General features: G+C 46.4%; 1 protein-coding gene and 1 long non-coding RNA gene across 51 annotated transcripts in view; one reads left to right on the top strand and one right to left on the bottom strand.

The window, feature by feature from the left end:
* SORBS1 (sorbin and SH3 domain containing 1) overlaps nucleotides 1–18,390 on the top strand; it is a 177,010-nt gene that overhangs the window by 68,377 nt on the left and 90,243 nt on the right. For 26 of the 50 annotated variants that reach the window (XM_016164111.2, XM_036223161.1, XM_036223172.1 and 23 more), the window contains 5 exons: nucleotides 893–961; nucleotides 3,671–3,766; nucleotides 5,854–5,982; nucleotides 14,865–14,891; nucleotides 15,012–15,124. In XM_016164111.2, the coding sequence (XP_016019597.1) occupies nucleotides 893–961; nucleotides 3,671–3,766; nucleotides 5,854–5,982; nucleotides 14,865–14,891; nucleotides 15,012–15,124 (434 nt within the window). The remainder of the gene's footprint in view (nucleotides 1–892; nucleotides 962–3,670; nucleotides 3,767–5,853; nucleotides 5,983–14,864; nucleotides 14,892–15,011; nucleotides 15,125–18,390) is intronic. The other 24 variants (XM_036223185.1, XM_016164137.2, XM_036223186.1 and 21 more) reach the window with 3 other exon arrangements.
* Nucleotides 9,748–11,326, bottom strand: LOC118603898. The gene is made up of 2 exons (XR_004951453.1): nucleotides 11,253–11,326; nucleotides 9,748–10,034 (listed from the first exon to the last, which is right to left on the bottom strand). It is a non-coding gene; the product is annotated as an uncharacterized LOC118603898 (long non-coding RNA).

Raw genomic sequence — 18,390 nt, 5'->3', positions numbered from 1 at the left:
AGATACAGGTCATCCCACTTACTAAGAAATTATATACTGAATAAGTCATTTGTACATTTTGGGGGATTTGGAATACATTTTTTTTCTCATGGAAATGATAATATAAATAAACGATTGAATTCCTAGACTAAACCCCAATATTTTTATTTTCAATACAGGTAAAATACAGCATATTTAAAGTAGAGGAATTTTTGAAAATCATCTGGCACTGTACCATTTGTCTTTCATCTGTTCTGCGCCCCGGGGCCTTTTAACCCAGGAAGTGGTGTGGTTAAATAAGGGTCTAGACAGTGTTCTCAGGATGCAGAACAGTGGTTGGGGTAGAGAAGGGACAGAATGAAGGCAGGGAGAGTGGTCAGGAAGCCATGTCATCTTTGAGACGATAACATAAGAGCCTCAACTGGGGACAGTGGAACGTGAAGGAGGGGCGCAGTGTCTGGAGAGGTTTCATGGGAAGGACAGCATGATTTTGATGATGTTGGGATGTGGGGTGAGGTGAAGGAAATTGTCAAGAGGCCTGAGGTTTCAGCCGTGTGACAGCTCTCTGGATGTGCAGAGATGCCTTTGAGCTGGCTTTGAATGAGCAGATAAGGCTTTGTCAGGCAGCAGATGCCATTTTGAGGAAATTAAGCAGATTTTAAAAATACTTTAGAAACAGTCATAGCCAGAAGGCAAGAGAATTTACATCACCCACCACATACTTTCATTCCCAGTTTTTGCCTTCTCTCCTAGTTCAAGCCACACACAATTCTCAGAATTCTCCCACGACGCCCAGGGGGGCTCATCCCCAGACTTGAGAAAGCCTGTGTGTCCCCAGCACCTCACAGGGACTCAATAAATATTGGGGAGACCTTATCACTAGCCTCATGCTTTTTTTCTTTCTTCCTTCCAGAATGTGACGTTGGCGCTTCTAAAGCTGTGGTGAACGGGTTGGCACCAGGCAGCAATGGGCAGGACAAAGGTAAGGCTCTTGAAGGGAAGCCTGGCAGTCATGGAAAGCGTTTCTAGAAGGAGCAGAGGATGTCGGGCCTGGGCCACCTACCTGATGGGAATGGTCGCTGGTCCAATCAGGCCGTGAACCTGGAGACCTGTTTCCCACACTGACTTTCTAAAATGATGAGCATGTTCTTACATCTCATGAGTCTGAGGCTGCTTTTTCCCACTGTGAGGTGACATACTAAAAACTGTCCCTAGCTCATAGGCTATTTCGAATAACAGATCAAATACACAGACCGAGGCGTACCTCATGCTGGTGCATGTGGCTTTTATCAAACGGAAATCTCCCTTGCCCAGCATTTCACCTTCACAGGTCTGCCCCTGAGGCAAGAGAATAAATTGCTGGGGGAAAAAAAAAAAAAAGTTATTTCAGTGGCATTAGTTTCATGCACATCATCTCATATTTTCAGTTTAAAAAATTTTGGGGACAGAAAATTTAAGGATGAAATGAGTAATGGATCAGATGACCTTTGAGGTCCCTTCTGCCTCGTAGTCTGTCATCCTGAACCTCTCAACGTGGCTGCCCAAATAACAGGCAGCAGGGCTCCCCGCATCGCTTCTGAGTTGAGTTTTGCCGCCGACAGACATCTTTGTCTTACGAGTGTGAGTCCTCATATCTAGAGGATGAGAGAATTGAACGATTGGCAGTATTTTTCCTGCTTCAGATTCTGGGTTCCAGAGATTCTCTCCATGCCCATCCCACCAAATTTTAAGACGTCAAAGAGGGAGGGCAAAAGTCCTGTCATCGGGCATGTAAGTCAAAATGTGCCATCTCTCGAATAATTTCAGAGAGTTTGACGTGTTTGGCCTTTGTAATTTTCACCTGGTTTAGGCCAGGGAGTCCTTGTGAGACAAGGCAAGGTGCAAAGCCAGAAGGAAGGGGGAGAGGGAGGCATAACGAGCAGCAGGGATGGGCAGTGGGGGCCTGGTTGGTTTGGGGTGGGCACCTCTGTGGCAGGAGGTGTCCTGCTGCTGGCCTGTTCTCCTTCCCTGCACAGCGGCCCTTCCTTATGGTGTTGGGCTGTGTTCTCCGGGTCCTGGACAATCCCAGCTAAGTTGTACTTAGGGTCTGTTGAAGGCAGTGCCTGTGGAGTGGCCCCAGGGAAGTCCGATAAGGAGCATGGGGAGAGATGAGGGCTCTACTGGGGCCATCAACCCCAACCCTGTGAATTTAATGAAACAGACTTCAGGGGTGTGAGGGGAGGGTGGCAGGTGGAGGATTCCACTCTCTCCTTGGTGAGGCTCACCTTTGGTTGGAAAGAGGAGGAAAATGCAACCTGGAGGTCATCATGGTGGCCTGGGAAGGTCACTGAACCAGGAGCCAGGACAGTTGAGCTCTGGTCTTAGCCTCATCACTTGTGAGCTGGATGACCGAAGAGCTCTCTTGAGCCTCTTGCTTCTTCCTCCGAAAATGGTAACATAACAAAAATCTCCCACACAGCCCATTTCTCAGGCGGTCATACAGAGCAGTCAATAGGATTGCTGTGAAAGCATGTTTGTATCTTAACATATGCAGTATTGTCGTTATCGACTTAGTTATCGACGGCCCATGTGCCTCATGAAATAGCAGCACGAAGGACTGGAAGGTGAGCCGTCTGTTGCTGAGGGGCCTCCCTCCCTCCTGTCCCTTTGACAGGCCCACCAGCATAACACTGATTCAGCAATGACCTTCTTGCTTCCTGAACAGTCCTACCCCCAGTTATTATGTGGATGTGGGGCCATAGGACCTCTGGGTGTTGCCCATCGGAGTGACGCTGGCACCATAGCATACGAACTCCCATCTCTCTTAGTTTGTTGCCGTTAGAGTGACGGGGCGAGGGGAGGCCTCACAGCAGGTTCGTTAGAAGGAGGGTTTGGAGATATGCCCACCATTGAAATTCAAGAATCCGGGAGGCAGGGGCCCCAGAGAAGCCTGTGCACAGATAAGAATGGCCACCCAGGGTTTGAGGACAGCAGCCCTTGCCACACCCCAGGCAGCATTTCAATTTTCTTAAAGCTCAGCCGCATGTCAGGATCCTGGGCTGTGCACTTGAGTGCTGACCAGACTCTTGAACATGCACTTGGACACTTGGCAACCTCTTGTCCAGGAAAAGATGGGTTTAAGCAAGACCATCTGCTACCCAACAGATGGGGGTTCTGATTTGCTTGAGGTCAGATGGCTATGATTGTCAGAACAGGCACAGTTCCCTAAAAGTTAAACTTTGAGGAAGCAGCTGTGATGGCTGAAAGAACCAGGAGAATCAAGACCATGTTCTTTTCCTCCTTCAACTCACCTGGGGCCTGGGCCATTGCTCTCCCCCTCAGAGCCCTCCCCACAGCACAGACACCCCAACATCCTCCCCGGGGGCCACTTGGACTCTGATCGCCCTCCCCTTCCTCAATTTGCCAGGCCATCTGCATCTGTGTAGAGCTTGGCAAGTTCCTGGTGTGGCAGGAGGCACAGAAACACTGACCAACTGCATTTGGGTGACGGTTGGAGGGCGGGTTCTGCCGGCTTGGCAGCGACCTCTAAAGAGAGAAAGCAGGTTATTTTAAATTACTGCACCAACTGCTCTTTCTGTTGTTCCTTCCGTGTGGGCCACTTCCTCCTATTGTCCCTGCCCAGTTCCTCAACTGCCCGAGTGTTTCCCAAATGTTCTTTCTGGATGCACCTTTCACCCTTTTGTGTTTTCAGCAACTGCCGACCCTTTACGTGCACGCTCTATTTCCGCTGTTAAAATAATTCCTGTGAAGACAGTGAAAAACTCTTCAGGCCTAGTACTCCCTCCAGGTATCTCTCCTTGGGTTGGTTTCCTTTATTTAATTGTTAGCAGATCATGCATGGTTTTCCTTTCTTCTTTCCTTCTAACAAAGACTTGGACACTTAATCCTTGCATGTTTAGGAGCCATTCCCTCCCACTTCCTTAGTTGGTTTCCTTTCTTCGTGTGTGTGTGTGTGTGTGTGCGTGCGCGCGCGCGCGTGTGCATGTGTGTGTGTACATGCGTGTGTGCGTGCGTGCGTGCTCATTTCTGTGAGCCAGCCAGTCTGCGGATGAACTGCTAGGTTCCTAGCCCCTTTCTTCTTCAGGAGAAGGACAGTTAGTTCAGAGGCTACACATTTACCCTGGTGTTAGTCTAAGGTACGTGGACTTCTTAGGTTCTCCCTAGAGGTTTCCAGCTTCCAGTACTTTATTTTGAACTCCAGTGTCCCCGAGAACAAATGTTACCACACAGGGAACTGCTCTCTGAATTGGGCAGAACTTGGAGAAGCCACTTTAGATGCCAAACCTAGATGCACCTCTGTGATGCTCACTGGGCCGTTTCCCAGAGCTCTCCCTCCCCATGCCCAGCTTCACCGGTGGTCACTTCCTGTTTCTCCTCTCCAAGGAGGGATACAGTTCAGATGTCACCTCTGGCTCGTAGCTTCCTTCTGTACAAAACAGGACGACTGAGGCCTAAGTGGCGCTTTATCCCAGTGGTGCTTTCAGGAGCTGGGCAGATCTGGCTGTGCATCCAGGAACCTGTGGACGGGCTGCATCTGTCTCTTTGCCCCTCATCCTTTTGGAAAGACCATGGATCAGTTTTCCCAATAGTTTTGTGACATCAGTCGTTTATCCTCTCGATAGGGTCGGATAAGCCAGACGCTCTCCGAGGTCGCTGCCCACTCTGCCGTACATCGTGTTTTTGTGTTTTGCTTTCAGTGGAATTGGTGCCGATGGAGCAAATCTGTTCTCTTCTGTCCAGCTAATGAGTGTTCTGTCTGAGTTGCTGGAAAGAGGGCTGCTGGAGTGGAAAGGAGGCAGGAGGAGAGAGGAGAGAGAAGAGATTTGCTTCTCTCCGCCCTGGCACAGGCATGGGGATGAGTTGGACGGCTGGGCTCTCACATCCTGCCTAATGGCCACCTTCAACTTTCCCTCATAATCCCAGGCTTAACAATTTTAGGTCAGCGATCCTGGCTGTGCTGTGAGCAATTTGAAAAAAAAACATGAACCATGGAATTCAGTTCAGCCTAGCCGTGAAGAAAGAGACCTGTAGCACGGGTGCCTCCTAGGCTGTGGGGTCTGCATCGGTTTCGCGCCTCCCGTGACTGAGTTTCCTGGAGGATGAGCATCCCCAGCTCCTTGGAAGCCTATTTTGAAATCCTTCTCAATGGAATTTTGAAAGATGACCTGTGTCTGTTATTAGGCCATTGGCGACTGTGGACGAGGTCAGGACCCAGTGACGGCCCAGCTAGTGGTGCCCTGGACACTGTTCATGGGAGTTTAGTGTTTCTGGTCATTTCCTTTGGTGCGCATTTTCTTCACTAAGTTTGGCATGCGAGGCTCTCTCACCCATGATCTCTCTCCCCAGGCAGCATACCCTGTCTCATCATTTCAGGGGTCTTGACTTGCTGATAGATGTTCTTTTCCTTTTGCCATTGGACAATTGCAAGGAGCAGGGATTCTCTGTAGAGCAACCACCTAATTCCTGCTGTTCCCAGCTTGATATATTAGAAGAATGATGGTCTGGAAGCTTGAGAAATCTTTCATACACTCTTTTTTGAACTCTGCCTTACTAACTGGTCACCAACCTAAACTTCATTTCATTAAAGGAATAAACACACTTTCATTTTGAAATGTTTTCAGCTGCTATTGTAACTCGCATTTACTCAGGACTCATTGTTGCCTCCATTTTCACCTAACCTATGGTGCGTGGTAAACCTCTGAAAATGTGATTCGTCCCTCTTCGCCATCCACAAATTAAATTTCATTGACCACAAGACTCTGCGTGGCTGTCACCAGGTTCATCTCATTCCCCAGCTGTAACAAGTTGCTATCTGTTGCTTAATCATTTGGGAGCCTTGCGTTCAGTCTTCTCTTTGGGGTCTTTTCTTTTCAGACATGGATCCTACAAAAGTCTGCACTGGGAAGGGAGCCGTGACTCTCCGGGCATCGTCCTCCTACCGGGAAACCCCAAGCAGTAGCCCTGTGAGCCCTCCAGAAACCCTGCAGCATGAAAGCAAACCAGGTGTGCTACCTCTGGGACTGGGTGCAGGTGTTCAAAGCCATGTGGGATAAGCGTAGACTTATCAGCGGCCGTCTGATTCTCCCAGGGGGCCCTGCAACAGTCAGCTCCTTGTCCCATCTGTTATGGGTAGTGATCATTGCCCTCAACTGACAGGTACTCACTTGCTTCAGGCAAGAGCACAGCAGCCACCACTACTTTATTTCAGCTTTTGATAGAACACATGAACAAAAACCCTGTTACAGAGCTGGTGGCTCTGCAGACTGCATTGGTGAGGATAGAGATGGCTTAGGGGAATGGGGAGGGAATGGCAAGATGGGCTAGCAGTTCGGTGTCTCTGAGCCCATCCCCACTTCTGAGAGCTTGGCTGTGGATGGCCAGGGAGGACTGCGTCTGGGAAGAAGCCATGGGCAGACTGAGACATGCAGGCAGCTGACTGACCTGGCTTCCAGGAAAGCAGAGGTGCAGCAGGGCTCAGGATTGGCAGCTGAGGGGGCGGGATCAAAAGAGCAGTTCTGAGGCCAGTGTGCACTAGACGTGAAGGGAGACAAAAGAAGCTAGTCTGAAGCCCACCTCCCCACTCTGACCCATCACTCAGGAAGCCTGGGTGTCTAGAGCATGGTGTTGATGTTTAGGCCTGGGACTTTGGAACCCAGTAGATCTGTGTTCGAGTCCTGTTGGCTATGCAACCTTGGACGAGATATTTACTCTCAACCCTAGTGATCTCATTTGTATAATGGGGTCGATGACTGCACCTACCTCGTAGCATCATTGTGAGGATGAAATATGTAAAGTGATTTACACCACATCTGGTGGCACAGAATGAGCTGTTAGACGATTTCGGTTGTGATTATTTTGGCCTCTCTGGAGAGGGTTCATGCCACAGCCTAAATGTCCTGGGAGTTGGGAAACCCTGACTGTGAGGTTCCACAGGCACAATTAGTGCAGGGTGGGGCAGCCCCTCTTCACTCTGTGGGGTGGTGAGTGTTTTCCACGCTTGAGCTGCACCAGAATCACCTGGAGTAAAAACACCAATTCTTGGGCCCAGGCTGGAGCTTTGGAACTTATGATTCCTATTTGTGGGCTTGGTGTAGGGTCCGAGGTTTTGCATTTCTGAAGGGTTCCCAGGCCATGCTGATGCTGCTGGTCCAAGGACCACATATGAGAACTACTGCTCTAGGGGATGGGAGTTTTCTTTCCTGAAGAAAGGAAATAAAGGGAGAAAGGAATGTGGGTGATGACCACTCCCTTGGGACCAAAGAGGATAGGAAGTGGCACATGAAAACTCTTTGGTACAATGCGGGGAACAGTGTGTTGTGATGTGGTGGAATTATGTAGGATGGAGATGGTCAGTGCCCGGCATCCTGGGGACAGATCTTCTTCCTGTCCCAGCTACCTGTAACAGGTGCCAAGGCAGATGCCCAGGGATGAGGCCAGGTGGGGTTTGAGCACAGGCCCCATTCTGGTCATATTGATCCATGTGGAGGCTTCTTTCTCCCTTGGCTCAGGGAGTGCACGAGTGACCTCCAGTACTACAAGTCAAAAGTAGCCCTAGATTTCTGAACCCAGTAGATTCCTGAACCCACATCTGACTTGCTCCACTGTGGTTTGCCATCTCCAGGAAAGGGGTGCCAAGGAGTGAAGGCAGAATAATTATTTCCTAAAACAAGTCTAATCCAGGCTCATCAGGCCTAACTGGGAAGATCCAGATCCTAAGCTGGAGAGCATTTGAAGAGAGAATCTCAAACCATAATTAAAAAGAAAAACCATTCTACAGCCCAACAGCCCAATAGAACGACCTGTAACAATGGGCTGGCCCTTCCTCTGGTGGTGAATGGGAGTGGTGAATGAAAGGAGACGGAGCCTGGAGCTCCCCCTGGTGGTCCCAGTGTGGCACTAACAATGCAAATACTACTCTAGTTCACTGTGAGTTTTCACTATTGTACTGTGTGCAGTGATTTGAGGCACTTTAGGAAGTTCTCTGTAGTCCCCAAGTAATTCTATATCTTATAAATTTCTAACACCTAGTTTAGGTAGAAAATATCATGTTTTAAAATGCAACTACTCTGAAGAATTAGGGGATAGCTATCAGCCATTCACACCTTACAGTAATTTAATCTTAGATTATTTTCCTCCTGGTAAATTGAGATCCCTGAATTCAAATCATTCATTCAGAAATTCATTAAGCATCATCTCTGTGCCAGGCACTAAATAAGTCACTGGGAATTGTGATGAGTAGTGGGGAGAAAGGGGGAGAAGGAGGAGTAATTGTGGGTGCATTAGGTAAGGAAAAAAGACATTTGTTGCAATAGGAGAGTCAGATGTAAGCCCCTAGCTTTCTGACTGTGGGAAAGTCACATCTTTGAAGTACATATGAAGTATGAAGGACTTGAGCAAGATGGTTTCCAAGCCTTTTTAGTTCCAGATTGCTCTGTGACCTTGGGAAGCTTGGGAATTTACCTAAGAAATTGAATCCCATTCACTGGAGACAAATTTAGGATTGTACACTGGGGAAGTTTGGGTGGAAGAGAATAGCTGGGTTTGAGTAGAGGACGGAAACTCCCATACTGATTAAGAATAGACAATAGGCAGGAATCCGTTAACACTAGGGGTGAGGTTAAAAGGATGTGACTGAAGAGCTGGGACCTTCAGGACTGGGGATCTTGTCCTCTTACCCTACTGCTCACTGTCCAGCATCCTGCTGGCTCTTGACTGTGGCTATGTCCTTGTGGCTCCCCAGTCCTTCTGTCATCTTTGCCTACTCTCTGTATCTGAGCCTCTGGATGAGAACTTGCTGGCCCACACCAGTCTGCACTCCTGTCCTGGGGTCTGGGAGCCCCAGGGCCTTGACCTGCCTCATGAAAACAGTTCTCAGCAGTATTTTCAGACATTCATGCCCAGCCTGGACTGGGAGCCCAAGTGAGTGGCTCTTGCCAAGATCGGTAAGCTTCCTACTCCCAGTGTCTTCACAGATAGCTAATGTCCGATAACATTCAGCTCTCTCCCTTATCACCTGGGTAAGCTTCTGTTCCCCAGCTTCTCTGTCTGCCCCCTCTCTGGCTTGATCCCTGGCTTTACCACCTTCTTCCAACCCTATAGGTCTCCAAGTTGCCGATCATTTGTCTGGGCTGGAAGCTCTAGTCTTGTACTACTGCCCAGCACCTATGTCTTGATTTATTTCCTTAAATGGCCCTTTGACACCCTCATTTCATAGGTATCCCCTATTTCCAGTCCTTATTCCAATTCTCTCATCCCGCGAAAGATGGTCTAGTTCACAAGTCACGTAGTCCTTTATCGAGGCTCCGTTCTACCACTTACTATCTTTTGTGACGGGGGCAAATGACTCAACCTTAGAGAGTTTTGATTTATTCATTTGTAAAATGAGGATGATCTTACTAAAGTTGTCGGGATTCAGTGAACTATTTCATACCAACCTTTAGCACAGAGCCAGACATACAGCAGGTGCTCTTTAATGGTAACTATTCTAGCTACTGCAGCTTAAGAGGTTCCTTAAAGACTTGCAGTATTTCAGTTAGAGGCCAAGAGAGCCTTGGCCCATGTGCTAGCAGTGGAAATAAAGAGCAGAGGCCAAGGGTAAGTGTATTTGGAAGAGTGAAATGCAGGGCTCAGTGCAGTGTGTTTAAGGAACATGGTGAGGTAGGAATCTGCTGACCAGGAAAATAATCGGCACTCATGAAGATGGTAGATTGGTGAAGGGAGCTGAAAGAATGTTGAATTCCATTTTTTAACGAGTTGAGGTTTTTTTTGGGGGGGGGGTATGAGATAAAGATTTCTGGGAGAAGGTTTCTAATAGGCATTTGGAAATTTGGAGTCCAGCTGTGGATTTGGAAGCCATCTGCATCGAAGTGAACATTGAGAGGATGGAGACGCCCTCTGAGGTGCAGTGACAGGCAGAGCCCTTGGAGTTGCCCAGTTTAAAGCTGCCATCCAGATACTTGCCCTCGAGTGGTTGCTTGACTCTGATCCCCGTCCATGGCTTCCTCACCAGTCCGCTCATCTCTGACTGTGGACCTTGGTCTCTGGATCAGAACCATCTGGAAAGAATCGTAGTAGTCTTAATGTTGGCTCCCTGCCTCTGGGAGAAGCGTTACCTGCTTCCTGACAGCATTGCTTGGCCAGGTCTGGGTTGTGGCCCTGTTGTTTCAGAGTGACTCCACTCATGTCCCCAGGTCAGGGTCTTTTTACTTAAGAGGAGACGGGGAGTCTGAACTGGTGGTGGACGTAATACCAGGCTTCCTGTCTGGTACAGCCTACAGCCTGAAGGCCATCAATCCTTGTAGTCTGACTCAAAAGCCAAAATCAAATTCAGTCCTTATATCTTGTTAATTCTGTGCCAGTTGACTCCAGTCCTTCCTGTCTGATTCTTGATGACCAAGTTAACTTTGGCCATAAAGATTCTTGGGCCTGCAGTCAACTCATTTCCTCTAGCTTGATTCTCACATTTGCTCTCCAGGAATTGGCAGTAGCAAAAAGGTATCATGAGAAAATTAACATTGAAGCAGTTGTTAAAGACACTTCCTACCTCCATTAACTCAGAATCCTTTTTATGAGCACGTATATGAGAATTAGGGCCCATTGAGAAAATGGAGGGAAAAGTCCCCACAAGAGAACACCCTCACTTCTGACACCAACTCCAAGTTTAGGGGATTCGCAAAACCATCCTCAGCTTTGATAATTTGCTAGAAGTACTCAAAGAACTCATTGAAAGCAATTATACTCATAGTTATAGCGGTTATGGTTATGGTTATGGTTATGGTTACTGGGTCTCCAGTACATAGGCATTATCCACTGTCCTTGTGTAGCTGACACCACTCTCCAGTCCCTTAGGGTGTTGAGCTCAAAGCCCCCATCTAAATCATGTTATTGGTGTGGCACAAAACCACTGCTATCAGGGTGACATTCCAAGGGCTTAGACATTGAGGCCAGAAGCCAGAGGGCAAAGACCAGACATCTTTTTGTTGGATAAAGTTAAGCTTTTTACCATGCAACACTAATAAAAAATAAATACAAAAAGTTTTAAACACTTTTAACACCTCTCATCTCTTGGCTACTCTACCAGAACATATCAGTTCGGGCTCAGTGAAAGTTATCCTAAGATCCCAAAAACTGATCAGCAAAACAACTTTGGAACAGACCGGAATGAAATTAGCACAGAATGAGGTACAAAAAAATATCAGGAGGCTGTGGCCACAGGCCAGTAAAGATTGTCTGTAAAGAACAGATGGAGGAAAAGATAAAGTAAAAGAAATTACCCTTCTCCTGGGAAAGCTCAGTCTCTTCAGAGCTAAGATCCAACTTTCCAAGGCCCTCTTCCCCCTCAGGAGCTCCAAGGTAATATTTATTAAAAGAAGCATTTTGACAGTCTCTTCAACCAAAAGTTAATAATCAATGATTATGTATATAAAATTTCACATGCTCGCTCAGGCACATAATGGCCCTGGACTGCTACCAACCTTCAAGGTTCAAAAGACGAGGTAACAGGTGAAGGGTGATAAAACATGAGAAATAGCTCTCCTTTAATAAGGAAGAGAAGAATGCTCAGAGAGGTCTTGGGAGATGCTTTTTGTGGGGCAGGGGAGGGGAACCGTTTTAATGACTTGGAATGGGAAGAAAAAGTGTGTCGATCCTCAAGGACATTATGTTCTTGAAGCTATTTATCAAATAAATGTCAGAAGTTGGCAACTCTAATTTATTTCTATATCTGGGGAAAATTTTTTTCTTATGCTTTGGATTCTGAGTTTACTAAGCACACACTTTATGCCAGATAGTTCCATTTGGTCCTCATGACTCAAAAAAGGTAGATATCACATTTCACAAATGAGTCATTTGCTGCAGTCTGATGCCAATGTGATAGCCCCTTTATGTTACCTGGAGCTTTGGAGGGATGGACTCATCTCAGTTTTCCACAACACACATGTTTGTCATGTCACCTGACAATCCAAGAGGGGGCAAAATAAGGCACCCCAAAATCCATGCACAAAGCTCATATCCTTCTTGGATAGCCACTCACTCAGAACCTATTGATATTTAGTATCGGTGTAAATCTGATATGTTGGATAGAATGAATTGACAAAGGTGGACTAGAAATAACAGCTTAGAAAGGAAGATGGGACAATAAATGTGATAGGTACAGGGGAGGAGGGAGAACCATTGTCACCTGGTGTTTGAGGACCTGTCAGGTGTGAGGAAATCTCTGGGCCAAGGTTCTGGTTGGATGCAACAGAGTGTGTTAAAAATGATCACTTTGAGGATACTTCACACACCTAATCTCTGGATCTTCAGCAACCCTGGGAGGTGTACATAGAGTAAGAATTATATTTTATAGATGAGAAAAGTGAAGTTTAGCATGATTAACAGCTTGCCCTTGGTCATAAAAGCCAGTACATTGCAGTAATGTGAGCAAAATTCAAGTCCTGTAAATTTCTCAACTCATGTGATTTGGAAGAGAAGACAAATCCCTATGAATTAATTGTCCATAAGAGAGGGGTAGAAATGTAACAGGCAACCTGCTAACGGATTATACAGTGGAAACACGTTATAAAAACTCTGTCTCAGGGGAAAAAAATAAGCAAAAGCGGATAGTTAGTTTTCCAGAATAAAGATGTTTTTAAGTATTCCTTATATCAGTGGTTCTCAAAGTATGAGCTGTGGACTATCAACCTTAGCATCCCCTGGGAACATGTTAGAAATGTAAATTTTCAGATCTCCCCTCCCATTCACTGAGTTAGCAACTCTGAGGATGGGACCCAGCAGTCTGTTTTAACAAGGCTTCCCTGTGATTCTGATGCAGCTGCACTAACTGCCTTGCCTTTTTTTGCTCTGACATGTTTTGGGCTCCTACTGTCTCTCTGGAATGTAGATTCTACTTTGTGGCTGATGGTGGAGTTGGTGGCTATGGATGGTGGACAGAGCACTATACTTCATTCTGGAGATCTGGACTGACTGCTTTGTTGTTTCCTGGCTGTGTGATTTTGGGCAAGTCAGTTGGCCTTTCTGTTTCCTCATCCATGAAGTAGAGTGAGGATCTACCTACAGACTGGTTGTGTATACCGAATTAAATACTGAATAGGTGCAAAAAGTGACTAACAGTGTCTGGCACTCAGAAGGGTGTTCAATAAATGTAAATCTCAGCTTGACATCTGGAAGGCCCATGTCTAGTCCTTAATAGGACCACCCTAAAATGGAGACTTGGGCTGTTAGAGCTGCAATATCATTCACTCTTTATCTCTACATAGAGTAAGACAAGCGTAGCCACCCAGGGAGTTAAGGGATTGGGCAAACTATGACCCATTGCCAGATCTGGCCTATGTTTATTTTTAAATAGCCCATGAACTATGAATGGTGTGTGTATGTATATGTATATATCTGTATGTACATGTGTACATACATTTGTATGTACACACTAATGTATGTATATATTAGTGTGCTTATGTATACATACACACTATACATAAGCACACTATGTATAGTGTGTATATACATGTGTATGTATATGTATATATCTGTATGTCATGTGTACATACATTTGTATGTACACACTAATATATATATATTAGTGTGCTTATGTATATACATATACAAATACATGTATAGATCAGGCTTTCACCTGGGATCTTTCAGCAGTTTTCTATATTTTTAAACAGTCGAAAGAAAAATTAAAGAAAAATTAAATAGTCTATGCCACCTGAAAATGATAAGAAATTCAAATTTGTGTCCATAAGTAAGGGTGTTTTGGAACCTAGCCACGCGCATTCATTTCTATATCATCTATGTCTGCCTTTGTGCCGCAGCAGAAGAGTTGAATAGTTGTGACTTAGACCACATGGCCCTCAAAGCCTAAAATATTTACTGTCTGGCACTTTATTGAAAAAGCTTCCCAACCCCTGGGCTAGACGGAGGACAGAGAATAGGGAGATGATGTGGACGGTGATAGGAGCAGACATTTACTGGGCTCTGCCAGGCACTGTGCTAAGCATTTCTCATGCATTGTATTATTTAATTCTTATAACCCTTATGAAGCAGGCATTATCGTTATTCCCATTTTTCACGTGGGGAAACTGAGGCTCACAACTTGCCCAGGGTCACAGAACCTGTAGGTAGTGGAGCCAGGATTTGAATTGAGGTCCAGCTGCCTTCCCAGCCAAGCTCTTAACCATCGTTCTCGGCTGCCTCATGGTGCTAGTGAGTCAAGGTAGAGGAGGCTTCACGTCTCAGATGCATGGGACGGTGGCTGGGAGTGCAGGGTGACGGCCAGCCGAAGGGAGACAAAGTGTCTTATAATGTGAGGAGAACTCAGAAAGGGGGATTAGATTTTGCAGTGTTTATGTGGCTCGTTTAACAGAAAGAGGAAAACCAGGCGAGGAGGAAAAAAGTCCTTACCACAGCAGATGCCTCTGCACTTAAATCATGTTTTCCCCGTAACCCAGCACCCATAGCCATGGAAAAAGTGCTTATCTACATCTACCTCTTGAATCTGTTAATTAGCTCAGACTGCTAATGAGGCAGTCTTTCTGAGCCCACTTCAAGCTTGAGGAAGGAGAATGAGAGTTACTGAGCAGGGACTGGACAGTAGAGTTCTGTTGCCTTTTAGTCTGTAAAATAAGAATGTCAAGGAACAATTGTTTCTTCATTGCTGTGAATGTGAGCCTTGTGTTTTCAAAGGTCAGCGCCCGTGAACATCATGGTTTAGAGTGGGTTCCTATGGTAATCAGGCCAGCGTGACTGAGGGCATTTTGTGCCAGGCAACGGGGCACTGGATTTTCATCCTTCTATGCAATGCATGCTTGTTTCCTGCAAATGTAACCATTTCTGTCCCTCCCCACCCCTTTTTTTCCTTGTTTTTATCTTTTCTGCACCACACACAGTTCTGGAGTCAGAGAATTTCTCAGCAGGTATGGTTTCTCTTGCATTCTTTCTCTTCCTGCCTTCCTCCAGGGACCCTTCAATTAGTGGGGAACCAGGGAGTGTTGTTCCTTGTGAGTGAGGGGAGTTTTCTTCTTTTTCCATCTCAGATGAGTGGAGGCTTTCTTCCAATGCTGATGCCAATGGGAACGCCCAGCCCTCTTCACTCGCTGCCAAGGGCTACAGAAGTGTGCATCCCAACCTTCCTTCCGACAAGCCCCAGGTAGGCATGTGCCCGAGGGTGGGGCGTGGGCTGGTAAACAGTGCCTATTTTGAAGTCTTCTAGCTTTGATTTGTGACTTCCAGCTTGCTCAGCTGGATAATGGACTGGGTTCAGAGTTGCGTTGTTGGCCAGCTCTGGAAAGGCTCTGCAAGGACCAGGGTCCGCGAGAAGTTGGGGTCGAGGGAAGCAGAGGCATGGGATGCACATCGGGAATATGGGCCGGACATTTTCTAGGTTTGAACTGTATTTAGAAATGTTCTGAAACAGGGGATCTATTTAGCTTTGAATAATCGGGGAAAGTTCTGAGCCTGTTTGTTAAAAACTCTTTAGAGTGTAATATTCGAGAAGAATCCACGCTTGTGTTTATTCCATTACTTTGCTGCAGTTGGGGCTATAAGAGTTCCAGCAACTCCTTCCTTATAGATTAAGATCAGGTTGCTGTGACCAGACCCTTACCCTGCAGCCAGGCGCAGACACACCTGGAAGTGGGAATGACAGTACAGTGGGGTTCAAACCCCTAGCTCTACCTTACAAAAGAAAATCCCTCGAGGTGTGCAACTAGCATTAGGGATCATTTGGCTTAAGTCTTTCTTCCTCCTTCTCCCTGCGGCTACTTTGCCATTCTCATGAAAGGAATAGCCCCTATTTTAATGCAGGCTGTCCATGAAGAGTGTTTTTACTTTAGAGGAGCCATATCCACGCAGGGGGGCATTCTTCTTTTCAAAGGAAGTTGTGCTGCCCAAAATACATTGCAGAAACGCATTCCTAGTATGATCCACTTTCCTGTGCCTGCCTTCTGTGAAGGGGCTCCCCGAACTCACGAGAGTCTGGGAATTCTCCACGGCCTTCCTGGTCCCATTCCCCCTTCTCCACTGATCCTCTGGTTCCCGTTCCTGAGGACATAAAATCGCGCTGGCCCCTGAAATGAAACTGGGTCAGAGATGACGTCTTCTTCCTCCCTGCAGACCCACGTCTTCTCAGGCTTAGGGCTGGCACTTAACGGTCTGCCATGTGTACTGAGCAGCACCACTGAGCCTTTCTGCTCCCCCTGCCCACGGCTTTGCCTCCCTTAGTACAGCAATGTGACGGGGCCGCCGCTTAGACCAGGAGCCGCACAGGTGCCTGGCCTCCTCATTAGACACGGGGACTTGGAAGGTCAGTTGTCCAGTAAATGACTTGCCATAGTTTTCCATTCCTAAGACCTTCCCCAGTGTATGAGTGTGCTGGCTGGGGCAGACAGGCTTCTTTCTCAGCTGTCTCAAGAAAGGATGCAGTCGGCTCTGTCCGGGTTAGGAAGCAGTGCTGATGAATTCGAGGCAGATATAGAAGCACATCCTTTTCCACTATCAATGACTTAGCTCAAGGGTAACTTTCTAATTCTTTTTGATTTCTTAAACAGCCCTTCAGAAGAGATGATTTAAAAAGCATGTGAAGTAATTAAAAAATTCTTTAAACACATTTATTTATCACAGCTTTATTGAACTCCTGTTGTATTCAGATCACTGTGTTAAACATTGTCCTCGAGGGTGAGCCTTGTGATAAAGGTGAACATCCCGTAATATCTCCGATGAATAGCATAGTTTCCTATCTGTTACTATCTAAAAATTTTTCTTTTTACTGGGATGTCTTAAATGGAACTTGGTAAATTGCTCATGTAGAGGTTTTTCTATATATTTAGTGTAAAATTGGCCATGCACAGTTCAAGAAACTTTAGGTCATGCATTACCTCTTGAAATTTTCTGAATGCAAAAATGACTTGTCTATACGGTCATTGCCAGAGCTATAAGTATACCCTGGCTGACACAAAGCCAGAGTAGGTCGGGGTCTACCCTGCCTTGGTTTCAGCTGCCGAAAGCTCTCAGACCCCTGCAGGCCTAGCATCTCCTTATAAGGACTGAGTTGGGGTCCAGGAGACTTATGGGGTAGGGGGCTGTCTTCTGATGTTCCCGTAGGTGGCCTTTCCTCCTGCCAGCCAGGACCTGCTGCCCTGCTCTCCTCACCCCCAGTAACAAAGGGCCAAGACCGCCCTCTCGTTGACAACATCGTCATGGTGGTCCCCAGTGGAGGTGGGATTGGTAGTTTCTGGAACTGTATAAACCAGGGACATATCAGATTCTTCCAAGCAGCCCCATTTTTTCACTGCCTCACCTTCTAAGAAGAGAAACAAAGTCTCCTTAGTAGCCTACTGAGTAGCATGCAAATGGTCTGTTTCCTACAATGTTTACAATGAAACAGAAAGCAGTTCCTTCCATGTAAAGTGGCTTTGCCTGGCTACTTCTTTAGGAGCTTCAGGATAGGAAGGCTTTTGGCTCTGGGTGCATCGTCCACACTCTGGGGGAGCATCCTCTCCACAGGCCTGGGAAGACTTGCACCTGATATCATGCAGCTGTGGCGCCGTATATGGCCACAGCTAAATTAAGTTAAAAACTCATCGAAATCGATTTCTATCTTTGGACAGGAAGGAATCACATGTGGGACACTCTGAGCTCTCAAAGTAAAAGTAAATCTGAGCCTAATTCAAATTGTCTTTTACTTACCTCCCCACAACCATTATCAACTCCCCCTTAGTCCCTTTGTGCACATTGGCTGGTGTTTTGTTTCTAGAGAGCATTTTACTCTGTAAACATGCCCCACCCTCCAGCGAGTTTACTGAAAGCAAGTGAATACATCTGGAAGATTTTGCTCCTGGGTACTGCTGAGGAGGGGCTGTTCATTTTTTATTTTTGGCTGGTACATATGGCCACATTCCACTGTTACTGTCATGGGCACCCTGTGAAAAAGATAGGCATCAAGTTAATCTAGGATGCCCAAATAGTTTCTTCTTCCTCCAGGTTATTTGTAACTTGAAAACTGAATTTGTGAAGTGATAGGTAGTTTACTATCTCTGAATCGATATTCTAATCCAGACTCAAAACTTTTATTTCTCACCTATTCACCCTTGCTAACATTCCTTCCCCTTGCCACTTGCATGCCACGAAAAATACAAATAAAATGAAAAGCAATCTTGAAACAGACCCACCCCCTTTCCCCCTCCCAATTTTGGTCATAATCCGTTTACTGGGATTGACCAAACCCTACCGTCCCTCACGTGTGCCATTTGGAGGGAGGTTCTGGTTTTCTTACAGTAAGGGCTATCTTTAAAGATAGGGGCCAGTGAGGAACATCTAGGTGCCTTAGCTTGGGCTGCTGTAACAAAACATCATAGGTAGGTGGCTTAAACAACAGACATTTATTTTTCACAGTTCTGGAGGTCGGAAAGTCCAAGA

The sequence above is a fragment of the Rousettus aegyptiacus genome, unplaced genomic scaffold, assembly GCF_014176215.1.
Source record: "Rousettus aegyptiacus isolate mRouAeg1 unplaced genomic scaffold, mRouAeg1.p scaffold_m13_p_6, whole genome shotgun sequence".
Taxonomy (NCBI): Eukaryota; Metazoa; Chordata; class Mammalia; order Chiroptera; family Pteropodidae; genus Rousettus; species Rousettus aegyptiacus.
This window is presented reverse-complemented; position numbering and strand designations above follow the sequence as displayed.